Source organism: Glycine max, chromosome 13 (genome assembly GCF_000004515.6).
Source record: "Glycine max cultivar Williams 82 chromosome 13, Glycine_max_v4.0, whole genome shotgun sequence".
Classification (NCBI taxonomy): Eukaryota; Viridiplantae; Streptophyta; class Magnoliopsida; order Fabales; family Fabaceae; genus Glycine; species Glycine max.
Window position 1 is genome coordinate 23,486,580 of NC_038249.2, and position 25,857 is coordinate 23,512,436.

Consider the following 25,857-nt stretch of genomic DNA (forward strand, 5'->3'; position numbering starts at 1 on the left):
TTAGTTGTGGAAATTGACGCCATACTTTAATTTTGCAATATTATGAAAAATAATTTTTGACACAAATAACATCGATAAATTATGAGAAACAGGCGAGGGAAGGGCATTCATAAAATTATAAGCAGTCAAATTAAGAGGCTACAAATTCAAAACATTTCTGAAATTTCCCTGTCACTAATCATCACACTTCGCAGGCAATAATGCTGTGAAGAATTGATATTTGGACGATTAGCCCGTTCTTTGGATACTATCTCTCCAACGAACTTTCCCAAAAAATTACAAAAGAGAAGGGAATATTGAAGAAAGAAAGGAAAATAAGAAAAAAGACTTGCTGAAAATATATTTAACCTTAACAAAATCTTTCTTCTTGCACATTGGGTCTGAGTTTAAAAAGGAACAATGGGATTAAAAGTTATAGCCAACAATAAAGTATCATGTTTGGTTAGTGGCATCCTTGCTTGGCCTGCATGCCATCAGTGCGTAAACTACAGTGTTTTTTTGTCACTTAAGGAAGAAATCATGAAACTGGTAATGAAGTCCAATCAACCCTGGTCCAAGAAGTATAACAAGTGATAACTTGTTTCAAATTATGTACTTGAAATCTGCATTAGAATAATACATACATTAATAACAATAGTTGTACTAATAATAACAGCAACAAAATAAAACTGCAAATTATAATTTCAATGTCAACATGTTGAACCTGTCCCCCCAGCATGCATTAAAAGTTTATGAATTTCAGTAGGCATACAGGTTAAAAAGAGGAACTATTGTTGCATAACCAAGTGGTTAGTAAGGCCTAACTGTTATTTCATGGTTCACATAGACGATTGTGAAGGGTAATAAGAATCAGTTTGAGCAAATGATAGTAATGCATAATGTACGGACCTTAGAGAAAGCCTCCCTCTGTCCAAGTGCCATCTGATTTCCCATTATGACCAACACCTTTCTTATTAGATGCACCTTCATAATAATTATCGAATCCATCATCTTTGGCATTATCCCAGCCAGCCCAATCCTCGTTATTATGGGGAGCTGATCCTTTAGCTGGTTCTTCCTTCCTAGAATCTCTGTGTTCCCAATCATCCCAAGAGCTTGAGTTGTGGGTACTAAAGAGCCCACCTGATGAATGACTTGATCCTTTAGCTGGTACTTCCTTCCTGCTATCGTTGTGGTCCCAATCATCCCAAGAGCTAGAGCTTTGAGTTTTAAATTGCCCTGATGAAGATTGTTCTCTTCCAATAGAAGAATTCCAGCCTTTGTTCTCTTGATTAAAATCCTGATAATAACCATTTCTATCATTCTCATTTCGTTGCCAGTTATCATTCTTCCAGTTTGGATCATCTTTAGTGTACTCCTCAATCTTCTGGGAAGCCATGGCCATGACTCCTTTCATTATGCCCCAAGTCCTTTGTCCAATCTCTGATGTCTTTTGAGTGACAACATTGACAGTTTCATTCACCTTATGATCGTAACCACCTTCCTTAACCTGAAACAAATAGTATAGTGTCAGTCAGCCAAACAAAAAATTGAAGCAACAAAATTGCCATGTAAGTATAAAAAGCAAGAAACATTTCCTTTTTGTCAATCCCATTCCCAGATAGAAGCAGAGTGACCAACCCCAAAAATGTGATAGCAGATAGTGGGATTACCACTATTCTAATATTTTTTATATAAACTAAATAATGAATACTCTACATATACATATGTGCATGCTCAAAAATAGAAAAATATTCAAAACCCATGAACTATTCATAATTAATAAAAACTTATAGTACTTAAACAAAACATACAAGTACAAAGAAACAAAGACATTTAATCCTCTACAGAAAAAAAGATAATCAATAATGGGTGAAAGAGAAAGGAAAACAGAGCACAAATAAGAAATAGAAAACATAGTACAAAAAGAAAATAAGAAGCCTGCGGGAGCAGAAAAGAATGCAGAAATCAGATATGGGTTGCTGGAAAAGTGATGGGGTGGGTCGTGTGAAAGAAAGAAGCAAGAGTGAAGTCTCGAGTGTCATTTCTCCTTTGAAGCAGATACACTACAAAAATACCAAAAACACCTGACATGTTAGGGATTTCATCCGTATTTCACAGTAGCATCCGCTCTGCTGCCACTATACCACCCCAGGATAGCAGCTGCAACACAGCGCTCTGGTGCTATAGCGACGCAGTTTTCTGCTATTGATAACATAGTTTTATACATTTTCATAAAAGGAAAGAAACTGTAAAATGAGCTTCAAGGATGTGCGCAATTCCTTGGCCTAAAAGGCTAAAACCACCAAGCCTTCATTACTTCTGCACTTTATCCTCACACCCAAAAAGACAAATGAAGGTCCATGAGCCCTAAAGTGAGTTCAAGTTCCAAGAACCAGCAATGACATTAATCTCTGTCAATCTACAATTTCCAACAACTTACACATCTGATAGCCAATAAAAAATAACCATACACTTCTTCAAACAGTAAATGTTTGACTACTGGACCCATAACCAAGGTTACTACGTGCCCATTTGGTTTAAAGTTGAGTATAATTGATATTGATGAAATTGATTTTAAACAGAATATGAGATGCATGCATAAATTAACCTAAACCACATATTACCATGGGAAACTGTTTTTCTATTAGAAAGTGCGAGAATTGATTTTCCAACTATAAAACAAACTAGGCCTACATCCTCAAAACCACAGTCATTAATAACACTGACATGTGCACAACAGCAAATAACCAATGCCCCACGGTTGCCATGTGAAATTAAGTTAAGCTTATAGTATGTAATGCAATATGTAGTATCATCAGGGATTTCCATAGGTAGTAAAATGATGTCTTGAGAAGTTACATCCCAACAACTATTACAAAAGTTGTGTGCTACATTTTAAAGAGTATTTCTAGAAGCACGATGGGGGATCCTATAGACAGTAACACTACTGGAGCACACAATTTACTTTCAATACTTCGGTCATATTTATATGACTCAAGGATGTAATACACTTTTGGGGTGTAGAACAACATAATCCCTTCTTAGTTCTAATAGACTAGATATGCATTGATGAACAAGACAACATGAAGGCAAACATCATTAGTTTTATGGAAATTGTTTTAAGCTTTCATCTGAATATAATCTGACACTTTGTTCCCTATTGACCTCATTTAACAGTTTTCTTCCATATCATATTATACTCTCAACTGCATTTGCCAATCCTCAGAAACGAGGCAAAACTCAGTGAAAGCGCCAAAATTACAGAAAAATAATTGATTTTTATTCATGCTGCTCATACACCAAGATGACCTCTTCAATTCCCAGGGACAATACCAACTATATATACGAAGAAAAACATTCATTTCTTCCTTCCTTTGTTTATTTGTATCGATCAAAGGAATAAAGGAGTGTCTTTGGTTTAAAACACACTGCATTAAACTCAAGAAGAAGCAACAAACTGTAACAATGCAAGGCTTTGAAAAATGATCTGCAACCGCAATTTCAGCCCCGACTTCAAAGGTTTTTGAAGTCGCGGCAGCCACAACAATGCAACCACAATTATGGCCGCATCAGCTGCATTTGTCCACAATTTCAATCATACAGTGCAATATTAAGGATTGCAACAAAAATACCAACTGCAATTTAAAACCTTGCATTTTTTGTCATAGAAAACAAAATTAACACTGACAACAATCACGCAATACAATGCACAAAGCCAACCCAGAATACCTTAGAAGTGAACTCCTTCGTGCCAGCCTGAACAACATTAGCCGCAGAGGCAGCAACCAAAGACAACTTACCAATCCCCTGCAATCAAACACCGCGTCATCAATTTTTTTTTTAAGAAAAAAAACTCTTCAAGAGCTAACAAATAAACCCGATCAATCAAACGACGAAATTCACCTGCGAAACAACAGAGAAGTAATCGTTTTGCGCTTCATTCCGCCGCTGAGGCGGCTGAGGACTGGATCCAAACCCGACATACTTCCCTCCCTGAGAGGGCGGCAGCCCCTCCGGCCGCGACTCGTTCTCCGCAATCTTCCTCGCGAAGAAGTCCTCCTTTTTCGCAGCCGACGCCTCCAGCTGCGTCCGCGTGTAGATATCCTCCGTCGACCTCGACCTCGCCGGCGCTCCGCCGCCGCCGTTCAAATTCCTAAAATCCCCGGTCGACTTGCTCTTGCTCCGGGGACTCGCCTCGTTACCCCAATCATCCCATCCACCTTCATTATTATTCCTCCGCGTTTGCGTCAGCGGCGGCTTCCCCTTTCCGGCGGCGGAGAGGTTTTCCTTCAACACCGGCGGATCGCGCCAGGGGCGGCCCTCGGCGATGGCCTGGATCCGGTCGCGGTAAACAGAAGCGGCGTTGGTGTTGTACTTCGTAACGATGTCGGTTTCTTTGGGGATGGAGTACTGTGCGAGGAATGCGTTGAGCTTGTCGTTGCCGCCGGCTTCCATTTTCTTGATCTGGATGTCGGACCAGGAGTCCATGGTGACCGATCGGACGAAGGAGATGTGGACGCCGAGGCCACGGTGCTTGCCGGAGCATTCGAGGCACATGAAGACGCCGTAGGAGACGGAGGCCCACTGCGGGTTCTTCTGGGAGCAGTCAACGCAGATCTTGTTCCCGGCCTCGGACTGCAGGTCCCGGAGCCTCCGCGACGCCGCCGCCATCGAGGATCGGATCTGGAAGGGAGGGAGTGTGGATGAATAATAGATGGAGTCGCGCACCGGAAAAAAAGGATGGTGTTTAGTTACTAGTGTGTCCCAATAGGTAGAATCTAAGATCAATTAGATCAAAATAAAAAATAAAACCTATGTCAAATTAATAATTGAATCAAAATTATTGATTTTTTAAAACTTTAACTCAACATGTATAATTAGTTGATAATACATATAAAATTTATAGAAAAAAATCTTGATTCAATCTTTAAAAAAAGGCAAAGATACTTAAATGTGTTTAAGTTTTGGATTAAAGATTAATTATATAATTCACTCAAAAAATTGAAATTGATAAGAATATATTAAGATTCTACCCAAAAATCAAAGACGCTGGTGGTTGAAAAAAAAACAATAATTATAAGAAAAAATAATAGGTACTAATAAAACGGGGTATTATTTACACCTTTTTTTGTACAAATTAAAAGTGGTGACGTTTAATTTCTTGAATTAAACCAAATAAGGAAATATTCCATGTCCATTTGAGGGGTCAACATGACCCCAGCCGTCACACTCATTTTAATATATTTTAATTTTCAATTTGTTAAATTAAACAACATCATAAAGAATAATTCTTTTTTTCTATTTTTTCCTTCTATTTTGTTTCTTCTGTTTTCTCAAGTTGATAAATGAAGATTTAGGGGGTTAGATTATTTGGAGTTATTGCAAAGAATTTCAACTATATAAATAAAATTTAAATCTTTTGATTTTTAAACCGTACTAAAAGACCAAAGTTAGAAAATATTTATTGGAAATCTGAAATAGTTAAATTATAACATTAATGAAAATCTAAAAGAATAAGAATATAATATTAACCAAGAATAAGATTTTTATCCTGTCAACAAAAATAATTTTAATACTTTTTAAAACTAATATATATGATATATGCCTCAACTACTCCATTTTTTTTTTAAAATCATAAATATTCATGAGTAACCAATCCAAAACGTTCTCATTTTGTTATTGAACTCTCTATCTTTACTTAATTTTATTTGCACAAAGCAAAATATTTTCATAATTAAAAGGCATTAGATTAATTTTCTAGATGTTAAAGTTACTTAAGCATATTTTGTCTCTCCTAACAAAATTTTCTTCACACTCACAACTAGGAATTAAACCCCCTATAGGTACACTTAAGGAATCCATTTATCAACAACTATGTTGAATTTTTTGGTTTTACATGAATATTGACTAAAATATTATTCTAAAACTTTAATTTACAGATATTGTTGATGTAAATCTTTTTACAGATGTATCTTTCTATTTTCATATCTTATTAATGAATAGAATAATATAATAATTAAATAATAATATGTATAAATTAAATTCATATTTTAATGTGATATCAATGTCAAAATGACATTAAGGAGTCAATCTATCAAAATCCAACAAAACAAAAAAAGAAACATGGATCATCATAAATTAGAACTAACCAAATCAATGGGTAAGACATCCAATTATTTTACATAAATACTAATAACACATTTAATTTTTTTTAACCATCCAATTTATAAGAAAAAAAATGAGATTCTAACAAATCAGAAATTTGACCAATAAAATATGATAAAAAATTATTTTCACTAATAATCAAATTTAAATAAGATCAAATAATTTAATATTAACTTTGGATCTATTAATTATTTATGTCTTTGGTTGGGCTATTACTCTTTAAACATCAATAATTCAGTCTTTATCATATCTTTAGCTGTTTTCCCTGTTAATTAAATGTGTTTGGACCACGAAATCGTGGATGAGACTCGCCTGACTAATTCAACTGCAGCTACCAAAAGCAATGACAAAAAAAAAACGATTCAATTAAGAAAAGGGGACATCAAAATCTTTCAACTTTAACTCAACATGTATAATTAGTTGATAATACATATAAAATTTATAGAAAAAAATCTTGATTCAATCTTTAAAAAAAGGCAAAGATACTTAAAGAGAGAGTGCAATTGCTTACCCCCAGCGGTGCATTGACATGATCGCTCATCTTTCGGATACATGCATCTAGATTTGTTCCCACAAATATAAGTCTATATAATAGAAGTTATTAGTAAGATTAAGTTTCTTATGTATAATAAGTGTACCTGTTGTATTTGTTTTAGCATTTTGATATAGGTCTTTTTATATTAGGGAGGTTTTTGATTTTCTTTAGATGTGGGGTATGTTTCATTTATTGTTGTATCATTTTGAGTTTAATATATTTATATTTTTCCCAAAAAAAAATATAAGTCTATATTGTAAATTTAAACTTTTCCACACTAGATTCGAATTTTATTCTTTCTCTAGAAAACAAAATTATGATAATAAAACATATTTTTGGTTAACGGCTACAAAAGTACTTTTACAAATTTTAATATAAAATTACACGTTTTAATGCATGAAGTTAAAAAGAAAAATGTGTTGGTTCTAAACTAAAAAAAACACATTTTTTTATCTCTTTTAACTTTAATCATCCAAACATGCACCTAATGATCAATCTTGGGTTGAGATTATTGTTATTAACATTAATAAAAGGAGACTAGATCACTTTATTTATCCCTACATATAATAAAATAATAAGGGAAAATAAATTATGTAAATAAGGATATAAAATAATTTTATATTATCACTTAATTATAAATTATGATATATATATATATATATATATATATATATATATATATATATATATATAATATTAACTAACTTAAGAGTCTTATACTAACAGTGATTTATGATAGATTGTTAGTGTAATTTTTTTATATTATTAGTTACAAATATGGATCCAAGTTTTATTGGAATTTACATAAAATTTGTCTGATAATAAAAAATGTAGTAACAAGAGTTTGTTATTACTATTTTTCATAATAAAATTTGAGATATATTAATAACACAGTTTTAAAGCAATGGCAAAAAGATTTGATTCATTTCAAAGAATTTATTCACTTTCTTTTTTAAGTTTTTTTAAAAATTATTCTATTTTTTCTAAAAATATTTTAAATTATTTATTTAGAGTACGGTTGATATAAATCTAAAAGTTAGTTTATATCTCAATTAACAAGACTTGAGTTAAAATCAAAATCTTATTTAAAAGGAATCAAGCTCTTTGCTACTTAGACTAATAAATACCAAATTTCTTTTATAAGTAAAAATCAAAGATTTTATTAAAAAAAATATAATAATTCACCATTTTTGTCAATCAATTAAGTCAGGCTTTTAAATAAATACCAATTAGCTTTCAAATCTCTGTTTTTTCATTTTTATCGATGAATAGCTTCTCTCTTTACCTACCATGAAATGATCCGAATATGACGCTAGCATATTTTGTATTTAACGAATATAAAAAAAAAAATATAAGGCATTGGTGAAACGAGTTTAAGTGAGGTGATGTTATTCACTCAAATGGTGACTTAATGACCTGGTGATTGATATTATTTTTAAAATATTGTCACTATTAATTTCAAAAAGTATTTTCGTTCACATTACAAATGTGTATATCGTTCTTGTCCTTTATTGTTGAAAGTCACCATGACCAGTTTTGTGTGCTAAAATTTTGGAATATTAATTATTTAGTTGATTCAATTATGATAAGCGGATCCATTGGTACTTTTGAGAACTATTCTTGAAAAAAATGTTCTTTATTTGGGGCTGATAGTTTTATACTTTTATTGCTTTTGCGCTATTAAAACTACTAATTTTATGCTATGTAGTCATGAATAATTGATCAAAGCTTCTTTTGACATTATTAATATTTTAAATATTTTTTAGTATATTGCTTTTTCGCTAATGTATTCTTAACATTTAGATCCAAAATTTCCTGGTTTGTCATTCTTATCACGTGACTTTTGTATAATAGTTAATCTCTTTAATTATATATCTTACCAGTCACAAAATAAGTTTTGGATTATAATATGGGTTAAGCCTATATATTCTATATTAAATTAATATATGTAGTGAACTTGCCAAAGTGTGTCACTTTATGTCAATTGTGTATTTTATATTGTCCCATTGTAAAGTTTTTGTTTAAATATGGCAAGCTGTAAAATTTTATTAGGCAGTCCTTGAGGCAATTAGAAATTGTATCATCGATCTGTTGTAATTTATGTTTAATTGAAATGTAATTTTTTTTATTATTATTACGTGAATTTATGCTTCATTTGACAAATTAATAGTTTTTTTTTAGAAAGTCGTCAAAATTGAATTGAACCACAATTATTATTTTTTATCTTTGGTTCTGATAGTTTTTTTCTTTCTCAAAACTGATCCAGATTCTTCCACGAAAACTCAGGTGAAAGAGTTTGAGGGAAGCTGGCGAATAACTAGATAATATCTCAGTCATAACTTAGGTTGATATATTGCGTAGGTTTAAAAACAACCCAAAACATTGTCAACCAAAATTAGTTTTGTATTGTAATCAAATTTTATGACAATACAAAGAGAGGATCTCCATGGATATGTGGTGGTCCATTTACACACTAACCAGAAAAGATTGAGAAAAGAAAAAACAAAGAGAGAGAGAACCATCTGCGTTGTCCCTAGCTTCAGTATGGGATCTGGTACGTTTTGTGGTGCTGCATTGTATTATAAATCAAATTATTCATATTTAATATATTTTAAGATATTTATATTATATTAATTTTAATTTATGTGAACAAAATATTAAATAATTTTGAATTAAATTAATATAAAATTCTATATATATAATCTGTGTGAAGGAACTTTTTATTTAACGTGAATTTTAAAAAAATATTTTCTAGATAAAATTTATAAAATAATATAATACCGATGAAATTTATACTTATATAATTTTATCACTCTCTATATATAATATTAATTTTATTCACCATTAACTACAAGAATGGATTCTTTTACTATTATATTTGGGGTTTATTGATAATTAAATGTATGAATTGAAAATATGAGTAAATAAATGAGTAAATTATATTAACATATGTCGTCAAATCTTTCGGAAAGTTCTTCCATTTTGCATAAGTACATAAATGAATAAATGAGTAAATATAAGTAAATTTTGTCGACCACATATTTTTTCCATTTTGTTATTCAATAATAGGAAAGTTTCGTTTTTTTTTTCCTATGTTATCTTCTAATTAAAATAAAAATCGTTAAATACATTATTTTTCCACATATAAGTCTTTTAATATCATGTAAGTCTTTTAAGAAATTGGTGCAAACATTAAAAAAGCAAAAGAGTTGTATGCAATTCTGGAAGAGTTGGTAAAATTTGCCCTAAATAAACTGGTGCAGGATTTTGTTTTGTATATCTGATTCGGTTAGAATTGATCGGGCAACAATGGAAGCTTCCGAGTTCTGTTACTAATAAGTATTAAAAATAACAGAGATACAGAGACGTAAGAACAAACAGATTCATCGTGTGTCCCTGACGTTGTTGCCGAACTAAATTTTGCAGTGCTTTGAGAATCGTAATTCGTAAATATGTTGAGGCGCTTCACGTGGGTTCCATTCCAAATATTCACACAGCGTCATGGGTCCCATAATTTTCGTGTGTAAGATAAAAAAAAATACTAGTTGTTGATTATTAGTTTGGTCGTTGAGGGAATTTAATTATCAACCAGCTCTTCACCGGTGAGAATTTAATACACCCAATCTTTGGTACAAATTAATTAAGGGAATTTACAATTTTAATAATATGTGTTCTTAGGTTATGGTTATTGATTAAAAAATTAAAATAAAAAATATAATATCAAGATGATAAGAAAATATAAAAGAATTATAAATAATATAATTTTGTGTATTTCAATAAAAGAATACTTATTAGTATTTATCTTTTTATAATTACACTGTTCATGCTTTTCTTCCCCACCTCATTGCTAACTCCGTAGGCCCCACGCTACACCTTCTAGCTCTTCTCTCTCATCCCACATTAACCGATGTAGTAGTAATCTTTGCTTCCCCAACATGCATATATATCGTGATTGTTTCAGCCCAAAAAGGAAATTAAACTTTAAGCTTTGAACACAGATTTGGTTATTCTCTATTTGTGTGCTCAGTATGGTGGGAATCTTTTCGTTGATTACAGGGAGACCGGGATGTAGTGGATTCGGATCTTCCTCAACTGCTGAACAGGTTATCGAAGGAATTGATGCCAGCAACCTCACTGCAATCATCACAGGTCTGTTTTTTGTACTTTGAATTACTATTATTCCTTGCTTTTTACTTGGTTTCATAGTACACACAAGCCTTCGGTGAATACATTTTATTTGTTCCTGTTATGCATGTTATTCAAAGTTAAATTGTGTATTTAGATAGAGAAATTTAAAATTTTGATAAATTTAAAATTTTTTAATTAAAATTTATTTATTTTTAAAATTTTGTGTTTGAATAAAAAAAGTTAAAATTATGAGGGTGAAAAAAATAAATGAAAAAAAATATAATTAGTGTGCTAGTTATACGTGTTTTTCTACGTTCAAACTCAATCGATGCTTTACGAGTGTTTTTTGAAAAAGACGGTAAAAAGAGAATTTCAATTTGTTACCTTTGGAAGAAAATTAAAATTCCAGAATTTAGTTATTTAAAATTCTGTTTTAAAATTCCAAAATTTTAAATTTTTCAAAAAAATATCTAAACAATTAATTTTAAAATACAAAAATTTAAATTTTCTTAATTTCCTCGGTTAAAATCCTCAGTCCAAACATATTTTAATGTAACTTATTATCAAGATTTTTAATACTGACCGTAATTTTGGGGGCAACTTCGAGGTTTGAGTAAAGATAAGTGTAACCGCTGAACACCCGTGTCTTCGGTTCTCCTGGTTTTGTTTGTGTTTTTGCGGTCCATCCTGTGAGTGAAATTCGGCACCAACATGTGAGTTATAATGGCAATCACTGCTTGAGGCGGTGATTATGGACCTTATTACTCTGCATGATCCATAAAAAATATCTTTTTTTGTGTGGCACTGGATGCTTGATGGTGGTTTTCTTTATATATATAAAATCCCCAGTTCTGCATCTTGCTTTTCCATTTGTAGCAATGTTTTTAAGTTTGCAGATGTTTCTGATGATTTAATTTATTTGTTATGACGACTAGTTGAATCTTGCTACTCATGCTTGCTTGGTCTCGTTATCATCCCTATTGCATTTAGTTTTGTTAGTTTTCGTTATTTTTTGTCTAAGTCTTTAAAAATTAAAAAAAAAATATGATATTTTTTATAATTATTTATGATAACACTTTTTTAAATTAAACAAATAATTTTCTTTTTTTACAGTAAACAATTGATATATATCTTCCATTCAATTTTAAAATAACTTTGATTCTGTTTTTGCATGCCTCTAAGTTTTGCACTCTACATTTTTTTTATCTTTGTCTTCCATCTATCAAATTACTAATTACATCTATTACTTTATCTCTCAACACTTTTTATCTCTTCCTCTAACAGGGAGTAGGCGCACTCAGTAGAGATGTCAAAAGGATCATAATCAGTTTTGAAAATATATTGTTTTTTTTATGTATTTAAAACTTAGTTAAGATCCATCAGTCTCTAATTTAAATATTCTTTCCAAAAATCAAATGATGAAATAAGGTTGAATTATTTGGATTATTTGAATTTTATCTTTAACAAAAATAATTTTTGATAAAATTTTATTTACTTTTAAGTTCATCTCTCGATTAGTTAAGATTTTTTTTTTTTAATAAACTAAAAGATTAAGACAAAAAAAATATTCTTTCCAAAAATATTATTGATCATTTTTTATCTTTTTATCCTTGATTATTTTATCATTTTTTTCTTTATATTGTTCTATTATTTTTTATTTAATGCCTTTGCTACAAAAGATGTCTTGAGTAGTTATATATCCAGTAGGAGTGAAGACTAAAGAGAAGGAAAGCGAAACTCTCCTACCAGAGAGGCTGTAGTTTTGGTGAAGTTTGCCTTGGATCTACTTCTTCGATCCTAAACTCAGTATCACTAATTTAATATTAGTCTTTCTCGGATTAAATAGTTATTAAATACTTGGCATTATCTCAGGTCGGGGGCAGGTGGTGTTAAAGGAGACAGGTAAAGAAGAAATTGAGTAAGAAACAATGTAGACACTAGATAGTACAATCGAATTCAATTAAGGTTATTTAGTAGTAAACACTTTTAGATGAGAATCAGCACAAAACATAAATAAAGATGGATAGTTGGATTGAAGATTGAGAATGATGTATATCCTCCAATTGTGTGTGATCTAACAATTTTTTTTTATAGGCAAATATTAATTATTAGTTTTTTTTTTATTAGTAGGAAATCGAACTCCCATTTTTTGTCCCTTTAACTACTAAATTCACCTTATGTTATGTCCAAATGCAGGAGGAGCCAGTGGCATAGGGTTGGAGACAGCACGTGTTCTGGCAATTCGAAAGGCCCATGTCATAATTGCTGCCAGAAACATGGAGTCTGCAAAGGAAGCGAAACAACTCATACTTGAGGAAGACGAGTCAGCTCGTGTGGACATAATGAAGCTCGACCTATGCTCAGTGAAGTCTGTCGGAACCTTTGTGGACAACTTCATTGCTCTTGGTGTTCCTCTTAACATCTTAATGTGCTTTCTTTAACCCTCTCCCTCTCTCTCTCTCTCTCATTCTCAATGTGGGTTCATTTCATTTAAAGATCCAATTGAATTACTTTGTCCCCATTTCCCGTATCCCCTGAGACATGTGATAGAGAAAAACTAGTACTAACAAGAAAAAAATAATGTGTTCAAAAGTTGCTACTAATGACATTGTTGATCTTTGGTTTCAGAAACAACGCGGGAGTCATGTTCTGCCCTTATCAGCAAACGGAAGATGGGATTGAGATGCAGTTTGCAACCAATCATCTTGGTAGTTTGAAGTGTCTCAGCACTACTCGTGCATATCATTGTTTATAGTTTAGGAGAAATACTAATAACATAGTACTAACAGTTTTAATACACTTTTTTAACCACACTCATTACTATTAATAAAATTGATTAGATATGACAAACTTTTATAAGTTTCACTTTATATTTAATTAATTTTTCTTATAAGTTTCTAGATTTCAATGAATTTTAACTAATAATAAAATATGTACTAAATACAAATGCTCTCGCATTAACAAGTGTTTTATTAGCACTTCTCATAAGTCTAATACTTGTTGTATTCTTCTCTCGCTTTTCACTTCTCAGGTCATTTTCTCTTGACGAAACTTCTTCTTGACAAGATGAAACAAACCGCAAAAGACACTGGAATTGAGGGCAGGATCATAAATCTTTCATCAATAGCTCATGTCTACACTTACGAAGAAGGAATTCGATTTGATAACATCAATGATGAAGATGGGTGCGTATGTTACACTTTGAATCCTCTCCCACTCTCTTTTGGTGAAGAAACTACTACTACATGGTCTAAAAGCAACTAATCTTGACAATTTCTAAGTGAAACGTAAAAAAGAGTTAATATTTTTAGGAGTTGTTTAATTTACCTTAATTAAAAATAAGATCAAGTATCCCATTTTTACTTAAAATAAGTTAGATAACTCTAATAATTTATCTTATAACTTAGATAAGTCGGGTCCCCATCATGTAATAAGTTCCGCTAGCTCCTTCTTCAGCTTGGAAACGTGTAATGTGACTGATGCAGATAGCTGTAACTTTACAATCTCTTTTTTTTCCAATATTGCTATAATTTTCCAGATACTCTGACAAGAAGGCCTATGGACAGTCCAAGTTAGCCAACATATTACACACAAACGAGCTTTCTCGTCGCTTACAGGTGAAACTACTAATGCTTCAACAACCTTTTTATTTATTTTGTTTATTTACAAAGCAAAACATAGAGTAAACTATAATAAAATAAATGTGTGAGAGTGAGAGAGATAATGACAATTTGTTGTAATGTGTGTTCTTTTAGCAGTTATTTAATTTATACCTGTCTATCTAAATGGAATTCTAGCTCTGAATTTACATTTTACACCATGCATGTTAACAAGCAAGAGAATCTTTTCTTAAAGATACCATGAAAATTGACTATTGAGCACGTTTCCTTCCCACCCTGTTCCCCAATAGAAAAATAACGCATCAAAAAGAAGGAAAAAAAAATAACAATTACAAGAGAGAACGTTACCACTTTTAATTGTGAGTTCCGCCGTAGATAAATGAGAAAACTGATTTCCTTCGTATTTAGGGTCTTGTAATTAGCATCTTAAGGTTAGTAGTTGAAAGGATTAATAAATAAAAAGTTTTTTCTTACTAAAAATAATGGTAAGAGTAAATTGATAATTATTTTAAATAAAACTTTTCATGTTCATTTTATTTTTATTTTTAATCAGTATCTTTATCATTTATAGATTCATTGTGCATTTATTAATTTAATTTATACAGGCAGAAGGTGTTAACATCACGGCCAACTCAGTCCACCCAGGGGTGATAATGACTCCTCTCATGAGACACTCTTCTTTACTTATGAGTAAGTGATTTGTCCAAAAATACGTACAAATAATACAATACATTTAATGTTCTTTTCATTACTTACTTGTCTAAGCCAATAATAATATACATTTCAAGCAGATTTTCTGAAGATGTTTACCTTTTTCGCATGGAAGAACATCCCTCAGGTATATATTCAATTAAATTGTCTTCCTCCTTGTAGCTAAGATTCCAATACATCTGCAAAATGTTGCATTTGATTGAGAGTGCTAAAAAATAGAGTCACCAATAATAATAATAATTAATTTTTATTTTCTAATTTTGACCAAGCAGGGAGCAGCCACAACGTGCTATGTCGCTCTACACCCAAGCTTGAAAGGGGTAACGGGGAAGTACTTTCGGGATTGTAATGAGTGTCAACCAAGTACACATGCTTCAAACGAACTCTTAGGAAGGAAACTGTGGGATTTTAGCAACAAGATGATTAATTCACTTTCAAAAGCTTGATTGATTGCACTATAGTATTAATTAGTACCAAAGCCTCGTCTTCCTCATATATATCAGTGTATCAAAACTCGTTAATTATGCTTAATATACCCATCCACCCTACAGTTATAATCATAAGTTCTATATATGAGGGAGGATATATCATTATTTCTCATATGATTCGTGGTTATCGATCCTTGACTCCATTTGTATTTTGTACGCGTAATATAGAGGTCTTATTTATGTATCGGACATGTATACCATTTAATTTAAATTAAAATTAAGGCGAAAAAAATATATTCACATGATGTTTTAGTAAATAGTTTGATTAGGTTAGATTTTGAGAATCTAAAAGAATCATAAAATAAATTTGGTTACGAGACTATATAACTGTTAACTAGTTGAAGTTTTAATGCACTAGCGTTAACTTCTGAAATCATAATGGATATAAATTAAAGAATTCAGTATCGTTTATTGGATTTACAAAGGCAAAGGTAAAGAAGCAATGGGTAAATTTACAATGGGCAATAAACTGAACCAATTGAAAGTTAAAAAAAACGAGACTTGATTCATAATTAATTTATTGAATTTAATAAGTCGAATCGAGTTTGAGTTAAAAATATATATATCAATTCTTATCAAGTCACGTTAAGGTTATTTCAGTTAGACTTGATTCATTTGGAATTCTAAACGCATCATAAAATTTATATTTTAAGAATCTGCTGTATTTTAAAATAATTATTGTTTAAACAACTATACTGTATACAAATATTTAGAGAGTAATTTAATCTTTTAATTTTTTTTTAAAAAATAAATTCATTTAATCATATTATTCCACTAATCTTTTTTATTTTACTTTATTAAAAATATTTTAAAACTTTAATTATATGGATAACTAATTATTTCTTAATTAGCTTTTTTAAGTCCGTCTTTGATTTTCATCCTAAAACTTGTTGATGTTACATCCATTCCGCCTTCGACTCGGTCCGAAGTTACACAGAGTAACTTCTAAGATTCACGTAATTTACACGAATTTAAAGTGAATAAAGCCTAAATGATTGTTTTGGTCCTTAAATATCTAAATTAATCATAATTTAACTTTTAAAAAAATTAATTTAATTACTAAATATATAAAATGTGTGACAAATATATCATAAGACACGATGATCCTCTAAATTATTACGGGATTACATTACTTTTTAAGGATTAAAATAATTATTTATCTCAAAATTAAATTAACACAGTAAATTGTAAATAATCCAATATAAAACTTTTTAAATGCAAATACTATTTGACAATGGAGAATAACATTCACGTAAATAAATTTGATTCCACAAAGAATAGGAAGTTTTAATTGCATCTATTTCTATAAATTGGTTTAATCATGCTCCCATAGGCCCACAACTGTTACTACGCAAGCAGAAGCAACTACAATTAGGGCTGCAAAGATTGGTGGAACGATAACATCGATGTGGGACTTGGTGAAAAGATGAGCAGGGAAACACGGTGTCTCCTCCAACGGAACTCTAACTCTAACAAGGGACCCATCACTCTTGCATTTCTCAGAGGAAGATATGGCGGAGACAAAAGCCACCTCTGTGGAGAGTGAAGCCACTGCCACCGTAAACGTCATTACCATAATCCAAGTGGCAGCATAGATTAGTAGAGGCCATGAACGGATGAAATTAGAGAGCCACAAAAACATGCTCGCTCTGGGTCCTAAGATAGGTAGGAGTTGATGAAAATGAAATCATGCATTGATGTTTTGGGCTTCACACAGCACAAACTTATAGGTCCAATTGTAAGTGTAATAAAAAAATTAATGATCATACATGTTATTGTTAGGAGAGTGATGCGATTTTTTTAATGAAGTGATTGGTTATATCTTTTGGCAAAAAATTGTATTATTCATAATTTATAGAATAAATATTTTTTTAAACATTTGATTGGATACTGATTAGCAAGATCCATCCATATCTTTTGCATTTTAATTAAACTGAGGAAATGGTTCGAGTATGTGTGGGTAGAGCAAAACAACCTAATAAAACCTACTTTTTGAGGTGTGGGGTTGTTGGAGTTTTGGGTGGGGGTTGATGGGCGAATGAGGTAGGTTGAACTCTCTGGCCTCTAGGGAATGGCTTGTGTTTGTGGGTTGTTGTGAGACCTAGAATTATTGACATGCTTTGTGGGTTCGGTTTAGCATGTTAGGCTTGAAACTGGAGAGCCACTCCATGACATCATTGACATCAAATCTTACACTCCTCAAAGGGTGGTTGGGGAAATAGTAGCTGCCTAATAATAATATTAGTATATGTTTTCTAAACAACAAGAAATGTTAACAACGTACAAGCATGCATGCATGAGTAAATTTCTAACAAGATAATGCCATTTGACCAATATGGAACTCCCTTAACAGCAAGAAATGTCAACAAGATACAGTAATTTACGAGAATTTTTTCCCAGAATCTATTATGCGTGCTCTTACAGAGCAACATTAAATTCACTCGCCCAAAAGAAAACTGCCGAATGAGATTTAGTAGTATGCGTTTGGTTTCATCATGATGGATTCCTTGTTAAAATACTAGTTAATCTAATTTTAGGTAAGTTTTCATATGTTGGATTTTATATTGAAAAATCAATTTTGAGTTCAAAATTAAATCTAACTTGAAATGACTTTAGTTAAATTTTGTGTTAGATAAAAAAAAATTATATAAATTTTATTACAAAATTATTTTTATAATAAAAACATTTAATAAATCATATAGTTAACATAGAATTATAATGTGTTTGGATTCACACCAATAAAAAAAATTATTTAACTTTTCATGATAAAAGTAAAACAATGGGTGAATTAGTTTAAACTTAAAAAATAACTTTAAAATAAATATGTTTTTTTAAGAAATAGATAGGTTTTGTTTCTTAAAAAAAATTATTTTTTTAAGTAACAATAATTTAGACAAACACACTAGAAAATAGAAAGTTGTTTATTTTATTAAAATAAATTTTTATTTTAACAAATAAGTTTAAACAAAATGATCTAATAAATAGTTATTCTACTTTATCATAGTATTATATAGGTTATCCAAACACACTATACCAACAAGTCGTTGGTTCACATAACATTAAACTCTGGAACCTTAAGACTTTGGATTTAAATTTTGAAGAAAAAAACATGAATGAAAGAAGGGATTTCACTAAAAATATAGGTGATTATTTTAGTAGCTAGATCCCACTTTTTTAAAAACATTTCTTTAATATTCATTATTTTTTTATTAGTATATCATATTATCGAACATATTTATTTTTTCTTTTTTTTTTCTCTTTATTAATATCAAATAAGTTTCTAGATGTCGAAAATTCATTCTACATAAGTAATTTGCAAAAGGAAGAATATCCAATCCAATAGAATAAATGGTCCTCTTTATGAAAAAAATTGTCATCAAATACTTAGACATATAGTCAGTACTATATTATTCTTATTCTTTTTTTTAGAGGAATATTATTCTTATTCTTATAGTATACCCAAAATCAATTCTCTTTTGAATTACCATATCCAATCAACCTGACCATACAACAGAAAAATTAGTTGACATGCTGCTAAACGATAGTTAATTATATATTTATATTGACATTAATAAATAGTGATTCTGTGGGTCTGCACCCTCGGCTCAGCTAGCCATCAGCTAGCTCATGCCGAAACTTTAGAACATACTCCCCTTGCATTAGTGATTCTGCACCTTCTTCAGCTCTCTCACGCCGAAATTTCGTAACATATTTCCTTGGCATTGATGATTCTGCACCATCAGCTCTCTCATCCCGAAACTTTGGGACGTATTTCCCTAGCATTGGTAGGTGGGCACCTTCAGCTCTCTCACACTGTGGTTAATTTATACGTGGAAACCTTTTTGGAGGGTCATTACCATAGATTATGTTCTCCTAATCCGAACCTACCGTGGATTGTCTTGTGGAGACAAAGCACAGGTTGATGCTTTGCATGGGGCAAGGTGTGAAAACATGTCATATTATGGGGTATATGCTAGATAAAAAAAGGGGGACACATAAGGATTGGATTCAACAAGAGAGATTTGATCAATCATATTCAGCGGTTGAAGCGTGTCAAAGTCAAAAGAGGAGATGTACTGGCTGCAATTAATTATTTGCAAGGAAAAGGTGACAACAATGCTATTTTTTTGCAAGATACATGGTTACAGAGGATGGTAAGTTGATAAATTTATTTTGGGCAGATGGGACTAGTAGAACTGACTTCCAATGCTTTGGAAATGTACTTGCTTTTGATGCAACCTACAAAAAAAATAGTACAACAAGCTTATGGTAATCTTCAGGTAGAAATCATCATATGAAAACAGTGATATTTGGTGCTGCTATTGTATCAGATGAAACAACTGAAACTTAAGAGTGGGTGTTGAATGCTTTATTGGATTGTATGTGCAAGAAGCAAACAAAAACTATAACAACTGATGAAGATAAAGCAATGAGGGAGGCAATGAAAAAGGTTTTTCCGAACACAACTCATAGGCTTTGTGCCTGGCACCTACAAAAAAAATGCATCTAACAATGTGAAGAATAAAAAATTTCATGAAGATTTCCAAACAGTCATGTATGGTAATTTTTAGCCGAAGAAGTTTGAAGTTTTTTGGAAGCACATTGTTAAGAAGCACAAACTTGAAGGAAATAGTTGGGTTGCCTAAACATATAAGAAGAAGCGAACGTGGGCAACTGCTTATCTTAGGGACACATTTTTTGCACATTTAAGGACAACTTCAGTGTGAGGGGGTGAACTCTTTTTTGAAAATATATGTAAAAAGGAAGGATTCAATTGTTGAGCTGTTGTTTAACTTTGAGAAGTCCTTAAGAGATTTTTGGTACAATGAGTTGCTTTTAGATTTTTAGCTTTTTTATACCGAACCTTACATAAATACTTCATTGCCTACGAATGAGCGGGAGGCTGCAAAGTTATACACACAGGATGTTTATGATTTGGTTAAGTAGATTGTCAATGCCGAAGGGATAAATGTGATAAATAGATGTCAAGTAGGGGGCAAGGTTACTTTCAAGGTGGACAAATTTAGTGAGCGGCTTAGTCAACATTTTGTTAAGTATGACGAAGTTGAATCCAAATTTTAGTGTGACTGTATGATGTTTGAGTCCTCTGGTATTCCATGCTCGCACATTATGTGGGCGATGCGTCTTGAGCACATCCACGCATTCCCCTCAAGCTTGATTTGTAAGCAATGGTTGAAGGATACGAAGAGTTCTTTTTTAGTTGTTATGTTTCTTCTTAAACCGATCCTGACATGATCAAAATAGGTGGTTTTGGGGCTCTATCAGGTGGTTGTAACAAATTGTGTGAACTAGGTTCGAAAGATGTTGATAACTTCAAGTTTGTAAGGGATGAATTATGTAAGTTGACTGAAAGGTTGCAGAAACGAGTGGATTTGGGTGGTGATCCTGTTAGGCATTCTAGTGGTATGGTAGATGATATGAAGAATCCTAATGTGATTAAGACAAAAGGTGCACCCCGAAAAAAGAAACAGAAAAAGTCTCGACAATGTTCCAACTGTGAGGAGACTTGACAATGTGCAATGACTTATCCTTTGTTAAATTATATATGAAAGACGACCTAAGTTGCGGTGAAGATTTTAACGTCAATGATCCTTCTGTTAATAACACTGAAGGGGCTAACGTAAGTTTCAGTCAAGATGTAGCACTAGTTGGTCGTATTGAGATGCCTAATGCAGTGCCGAAAAAAGTAAGCGTGTTGACCTTATTGGATTATGGTTTGTTTAATTGAATGCATGTGATACTAACATGAGTAATAATTTGACCTATGTTTCCAGGCAGACAATGATACAGAAAAAAGAGAAGTAACCCAAAATTTAAAAAACGGAAGTTGGTACGTGTATAGTATATGTTTTGTATGGACAAATTTATAATTATTTTTAACTACTTATGTTGCTTACTATTTGTAGGCCATGGATGAACAATCCATCTACTTTGGAACACAAATCAGATGTTGTAAGTATATTATCGAACATGAATTTGTTAAACTTTTATTTTGACGAACAGAGAGGAATATTGTTTCTAACCCAAAAATCATTTTGTGGCAACCAATAACGCGTTGTAACCCATTTCTTCACATTTTTCTAGCACTTCATAGCACAATCTTCCACCCTTAAATCCCGCATATGTTTTAAACCCTCTTCTTGTAATGAAAAATTAGTGGTAGACAATAATATCATACCATAGATATACTTTGCCTCTTTGAAACCTTTGTTAGCAACCATCTTCAATTTGTCGAGCCCTTGTTCTTTTTGAAGAGGACGTCCAAGACATTCACCAATACCTTCTATATATAAAAAATATTAATCAGGGTCTTAAAGTATATGTCTTTACAAAAATTAAAGTAAAACTATTTTTATTTTCTAGTATGATTTTCACAGTAAATATTTTTTAATTTTAGTTTTTTAACCAATATCCTAAAATATGGGTTAAAAAATCCTTTAAAAAATTTCAATTAATAGATATTCAAACATTTATTTTAATTTTATCATGTAATAAATAATGATATTTTAAAAGATTTAATAATTTTTATTGAAATTAGGAGAGAGAATAAGAATATTTTAGTAAGACTGTCTCTAATAAATATTAATTTTTTTTGAAGTATTTATTTTTTATTTTTTGTAAAAAAAATCTTAAACATTAATCATTGTAAAGGATGAAATTGAACTCATTCTAAATGACCAAAACAAATATTTTAAAAATAAGATAACTAAATTGAGACTGAAAAATAAATTAGAAAAAAAATAATAATGTTTTTTCCTAATTTTAAAACAAGAAATGAAACCAATTTTCTTACACTTCCCTGGTGAAAGTATTAAAAAACAAAACGCAAAAATAGACAAAGAATAAGCTTATAGGGTAGGCTCTTACCCCCAAAAGAGATTTTATTCTGGTCCTCATCCAACAACAGGGTCACTGATTTTTCACTCTCCACACACTCACAGCTCATCCATTCTCAATGCACAGCACATGTTTGTAAAACTGTCCCAATGGCTCTCTCCTCCCTCCACTTCCACCCTCTCCCTCTCGCTTACACCGTAATAACCCAACGCCACACAACTCCTTTCTCTTTCTCACTCTCTTCCACCTTTAGATTCTCCTCCTCCTCCGCGCTCTCATCTTCCACTTCCGCTACCCACCACCCCCTCCCCCCGGACTTCTCCCCCTCCCAGCTCCTCGACCTCCTCCGCCGCCAGCCCGACTCCTCCTCCGCCCTCAGCCTCTTCCAATGGGCCTCGGCCCAGCCCAACTACTCGGCCCACCCCTCCGTCTTCCACGAGCTCCTCCGCCAACTCGCCCGCGCCGGCTCCTTCGACTCAATGCTCACCCTCCTCCGCCAAATGCACTCCTCCAAAATCCCCGTCGACGAGTCCACCTTCCTCATCTTCCTCGAAACCTACGCCACCTCCCATCACCTCCACGCCGAAATCAACCCCCTCTTCCTCCTCATGGAGCGCGACTTCGCCGTCAAACCCGACACGCGCTTCTACAACGTCGCCCTCAGCCTCCTCGTCAAAGCCAACAAGCTCAAGCTCGTCGAAACGCTCCACTCGAAGATGGTCGCTGACGCCGTTCCACCCGACGTCTCCACTTTCAACATCTTAATTAGGGCTTTGTGCAAGGCCCATCAGCTCCGGCCCGCGATTCTTATGCTTGAGGACATGCCCAACTACGGGCTCAGGCCCGACGAAAAAACGTTCACCACACTTATGCAGGGGTTTATAGAAGAGGCTGACGTGGAAGGCGCGCTGAGGATTAAGGAACTCATGGTGGAGTCTGGGTGCGAGCTCACGAGTGTTTCGGTTAATGTTTTGGTGAATGGGCTTTGCAAAGAGGGGAGAATTGAGGAGGCTTTGAGGTTTATTTATGAGGAGGAAGGGTTTTGCCCTGACCAGGTTACGTTCAATGCTTTGGTGAATGGGTTATGTAGGACTGGGCATATCAAACAGGGTTTGGAGATGATGGATTTTATGCTCGAGAAAGGGTTTGAATTGGATGTTTATACGTATAACTCGTTGATCTCCGGGCTGTGTAAGTTGGGCGAGATCGACGAGGCCGTGGAGATTCTCCACCACATGGTTTCGAGAGATTGTGAGCCGAATACCGTGACTTATAACACGCTGATTGGTACTTTGTGTAAGGAGAATCACGTTGAGGCGGCCACCGAGCTTGCCCGTGTTCTTACTAGCAAGGGGGTTTTGCCCGATGTTTGTACGTTCAATAGTTTGATACAGGGGCTGTGTTTGACGAGTAACCGGGAGATTGCTATGGAGTTGTTCGAGGAGATGAAGGAGAAGGGGTGTGATCCGGATGAATTTACGTATAGTATATTGATCGAGAGTCTGTGTTCAGAAAGGAGGCTTAAGGAAGCATTGATGCTGCTGAAGGAGATGGAATTGAGTGGCTGTGCGAGGAATGTGGTGGTGTATAATACTTTGATTGATGGTTTGTGCAAGAACAATAGGGTTGGGGATGCAGAGGATATCTTCGATCAGATGGAGATGTTGGGGGTGTCGAGAAGTTCGGTGACGTATAACACGCTTATTAATGGCCTGTGTAAGAGCAAGAGAGTGGAAGAAGCTGCTCAGCTTATGGATCAGATGATAATGGAAGGGTTAAAACCTGACAAGTTCACTTATACTACAATGCTGAAGTACTTCTGCCAACAAGGGGATATAAAAAGGGCAGCTGATATTGTGCAGAATATGACTTTGAATGGGTGCGAGCCAGATATTGTTACATATGGGACACTTATTGGGGGACTGTGTAAGGCAGGGAGAGTAGATGTTGCAAGTAAGCTCCTTAGATCTGTTCAGATGAAAGGTATGGTCTTGACTCCACAAGCGTATAACCCTGTGATTCAAGCACTCTGCAAAAGGAAGAGAACAAAAGAAGCCATGAGGCTTTTCAGAGAAATGATGGAAAAGGGTGATCCTCCGGATGTTATAACATACAAGATTGTTTTCCGTGGCCTCTGTAATGGTGGAGGGCCGATACAAGAGGCTGTTGATTTTACAGTTGAGATGTTGGAGAAAGGAATATTGCCGGAGTTCCCATCATTTGGTTTCTTGGCTGAAGGTCTTTGTTCTTTATCCATGGAGGACACCCTCATTCAACTCATCAATATGGTGATGGAGAAAGGAAGATTCTCACAATCCGAAACATCTATTATTAGAGGCTTCCTCAAGATTCAGAAATTTAATGATGCACTAGCCAATCTTGGAGCTATCTTGGATCGGAAAAAGCCCAGGAGATTTTGAGTGGTTAAAGCTTTGTTGTAAGTGCACTCTGGTGATGCTTTTAAGAATGTTATGGGAAAGCTCCTCATTGCATAAAGGTGCTGAAGCATATGAAGGTGTTCAAAACCCAGGACTCAAGGGCCAAGACCATATTACAGACTTGGAGTGAATACATTTCAGCACTAGTGTTGCCTTCATCTGGCTGGCCTCATTGATGAATACCACTTCCTCATCCTCATTGTTTCCAGTTTCAAGGGGACAATGCAAACATGTAACTTGTAGCTAGCACATTCATATGAATATTTCTTAATGGATTCAAAGCATAAGAAAGGAGTTCATTCACTTCTTAATTTAAGTACTTTATTTCCAGGATGAGAATTGCAGGTTTATATTTTACATAGATTACATATGCTCAACAAGAATCTAGTCGGTCCCAAATTGGTATTATGGTTAGTACAGCAAGCATTTTACCTTAAAAGGTTAAATTTGTTTTTTGGTCGTCTAATTTATTATTTAGGTTCGATTTGATCTTCTATTTTTTTTTTCGGGTTCAATTTGGTCCTTAAATTTTTAAAATCAATTCAATTTGGTCATGTCCTCTAAGTTAAACTGACAGTGTTATGAAATGTGCATTTTGTGGCGGTTTAAAACCGCCACTAACCACTTAATGGCGGTTTTAAACCTCCATAAAGTGCAAATTCTTCAATTTTAAAAATTAGAGGACCAAATTGAACCTAAAAAAAATTAGAGAATCAAATTGAATCTAAAAATTAAATCAGACAACCAAAAAACTAATTTAACCTACTTTAAACTTTAAGATAGAATATGCTTCCTAATATAAGTAAACAAACATCAAATGCTATCCCATATGAACTGTCATGTGTTGGAGAAGTTCTTTCCCCAAAATGAAGTCAACTACATATGAACTCTCATATGTCTTTTAAGAATGCAGTTGATTGCTTACATGGTAC

At 33.1% G+C, this 25,857-nt stretch overlaps 3 protein-coding genes across 3 annotated transcripts; 2 read left to right on the forward strand and 1 right to left on the reverse strand.

Moving 5' to 3' along the window:
• Window positions 1–328: 328 nt before the first annotated feature.
• On the reverse strand, window positions 329–5,116 carry LOC100806519 (ADP-ribosylation factor GTPase-activating protein AGD7). Its single transcript, XM_003542412.5, has 4 exons — window positions 3,886–5,116; window positions 3,712–3,789; window positions 889–1,489; window positions 329–602 (listed from the first exon to the last, which is right to left on the reverse strand). The coding sequence occupies exons 1-3, from the start codon at window positions 4,651–4,653 to the stop codon at window positions 890–892; spliced, it is 1,446 nt and encodes a 481-aa protein (XP_003542460.1). The 5' UTR covers window positions 4,654–5,116; the 3' UTR covers window positions 329–602; window position 889.
• A 5,390-nt stretch (window positions 5,117–10,506) lies between these two features.
• On the forward strand, window positions 10,507–15,741 carry LOC100807056 (short-chain dehydrogenase TIC 32 B, chloroplastic). The gene is made up of 8 exons (XM_003542413.5): window positions 10,507–10,831; window positions 13,007–13,238; window positions 13,439–13,518; window positions 13,842–13,995; window positions 14,349–14,427; window positions 15,036–15,120; window positions 15,222–15,268; window positions 15,414–15,741. Exons 1-8 carry the CDS (start codon window positions 10,711–10,713, stop codon window positions 15,585–15,587), a joined length of 972 nt encoding a protein of 323 aa, XP_003542461.1. The 5' UTR covers window positions 10,507–10,710; the 3' UTR covers window positions 15,588–15,741.
• Window positions 15,742–22,493: 6,752 nt separating this feature from the next.
• Window positions 22,494–25,222, forward strand: LOC100807932 (pentatricopeptide repeat-containing protein At3g53700, chloroplastic). Its single transcript, XM_003542415.4, has one exon. It carries the CDS (start codon window positions 22,637–22,639, stop codon window positions 24,905–24,907), a length of 2,271 nt encoding a protein of 756 aa, XP_003542463.1. The 5' UTR covers window positions 22,494–22,636; the 3' UTR covers window positions 24,908–25,222.
• The last annotated feature ends 635 nt before the right edge of the window (window positions 25,223–25,857 follow it).

Excerpts from the sequence above, each read along its gene's own strand:
- LOC100806519 (XM_003542412.5), bottom strand. The coding sequence starts at position 4,653 with ATGGCGGCGGCGTCGCGGAGGCTCCGGGACCTGCAGTCCGAGGCCGGG. Across the intron at positions 3,790-3,885 it reads ACTTCTCTGTTGTTTCGCAG|GGGATTGGTAAGTTGTCTTT; the intron begins GTGAATTTCGTC and ends GTTTGATTGCAG. Across the intron at positions 1,490-3,711 it reads CGAAGGAGTTCACTTCTAAG|GTTAAGGAAGGTGGTTACGA; the intron begins GTATTCTGGGTT and ends TATTTGTTTCAG.
- LOC100807056 (XM_003542413.5), top strand. The coding sequence starts at position 10,711 with ATGGTGGGAATCTTTTCGTTGATTACAGGGAGACCGGGATGTAGTGGA. Across the intron at positions 13,519-13,841 it reads GTTTGCAACCAATCATCTTG|GTCATTTTCTCTTGACGAAA; the intron begins GTAGTTTGAAGT and ends TTCACTTCTCAG. Across the intron at positions 13,996-14,348 it reads AACATCAATGATGAAGATGG|ATACTCTGACAAGAAGGCCT; the intron begins GTGCGTATGTTA and ends ATAATTTTCCAG.
- LOC100807932 (XM_003542415.4), top strand. The coding sequence starts at position 22,637 with ATGGCTCTCTCCTCCCTCCACTTCCACCCTCTCCCTCTCGCTTACACC.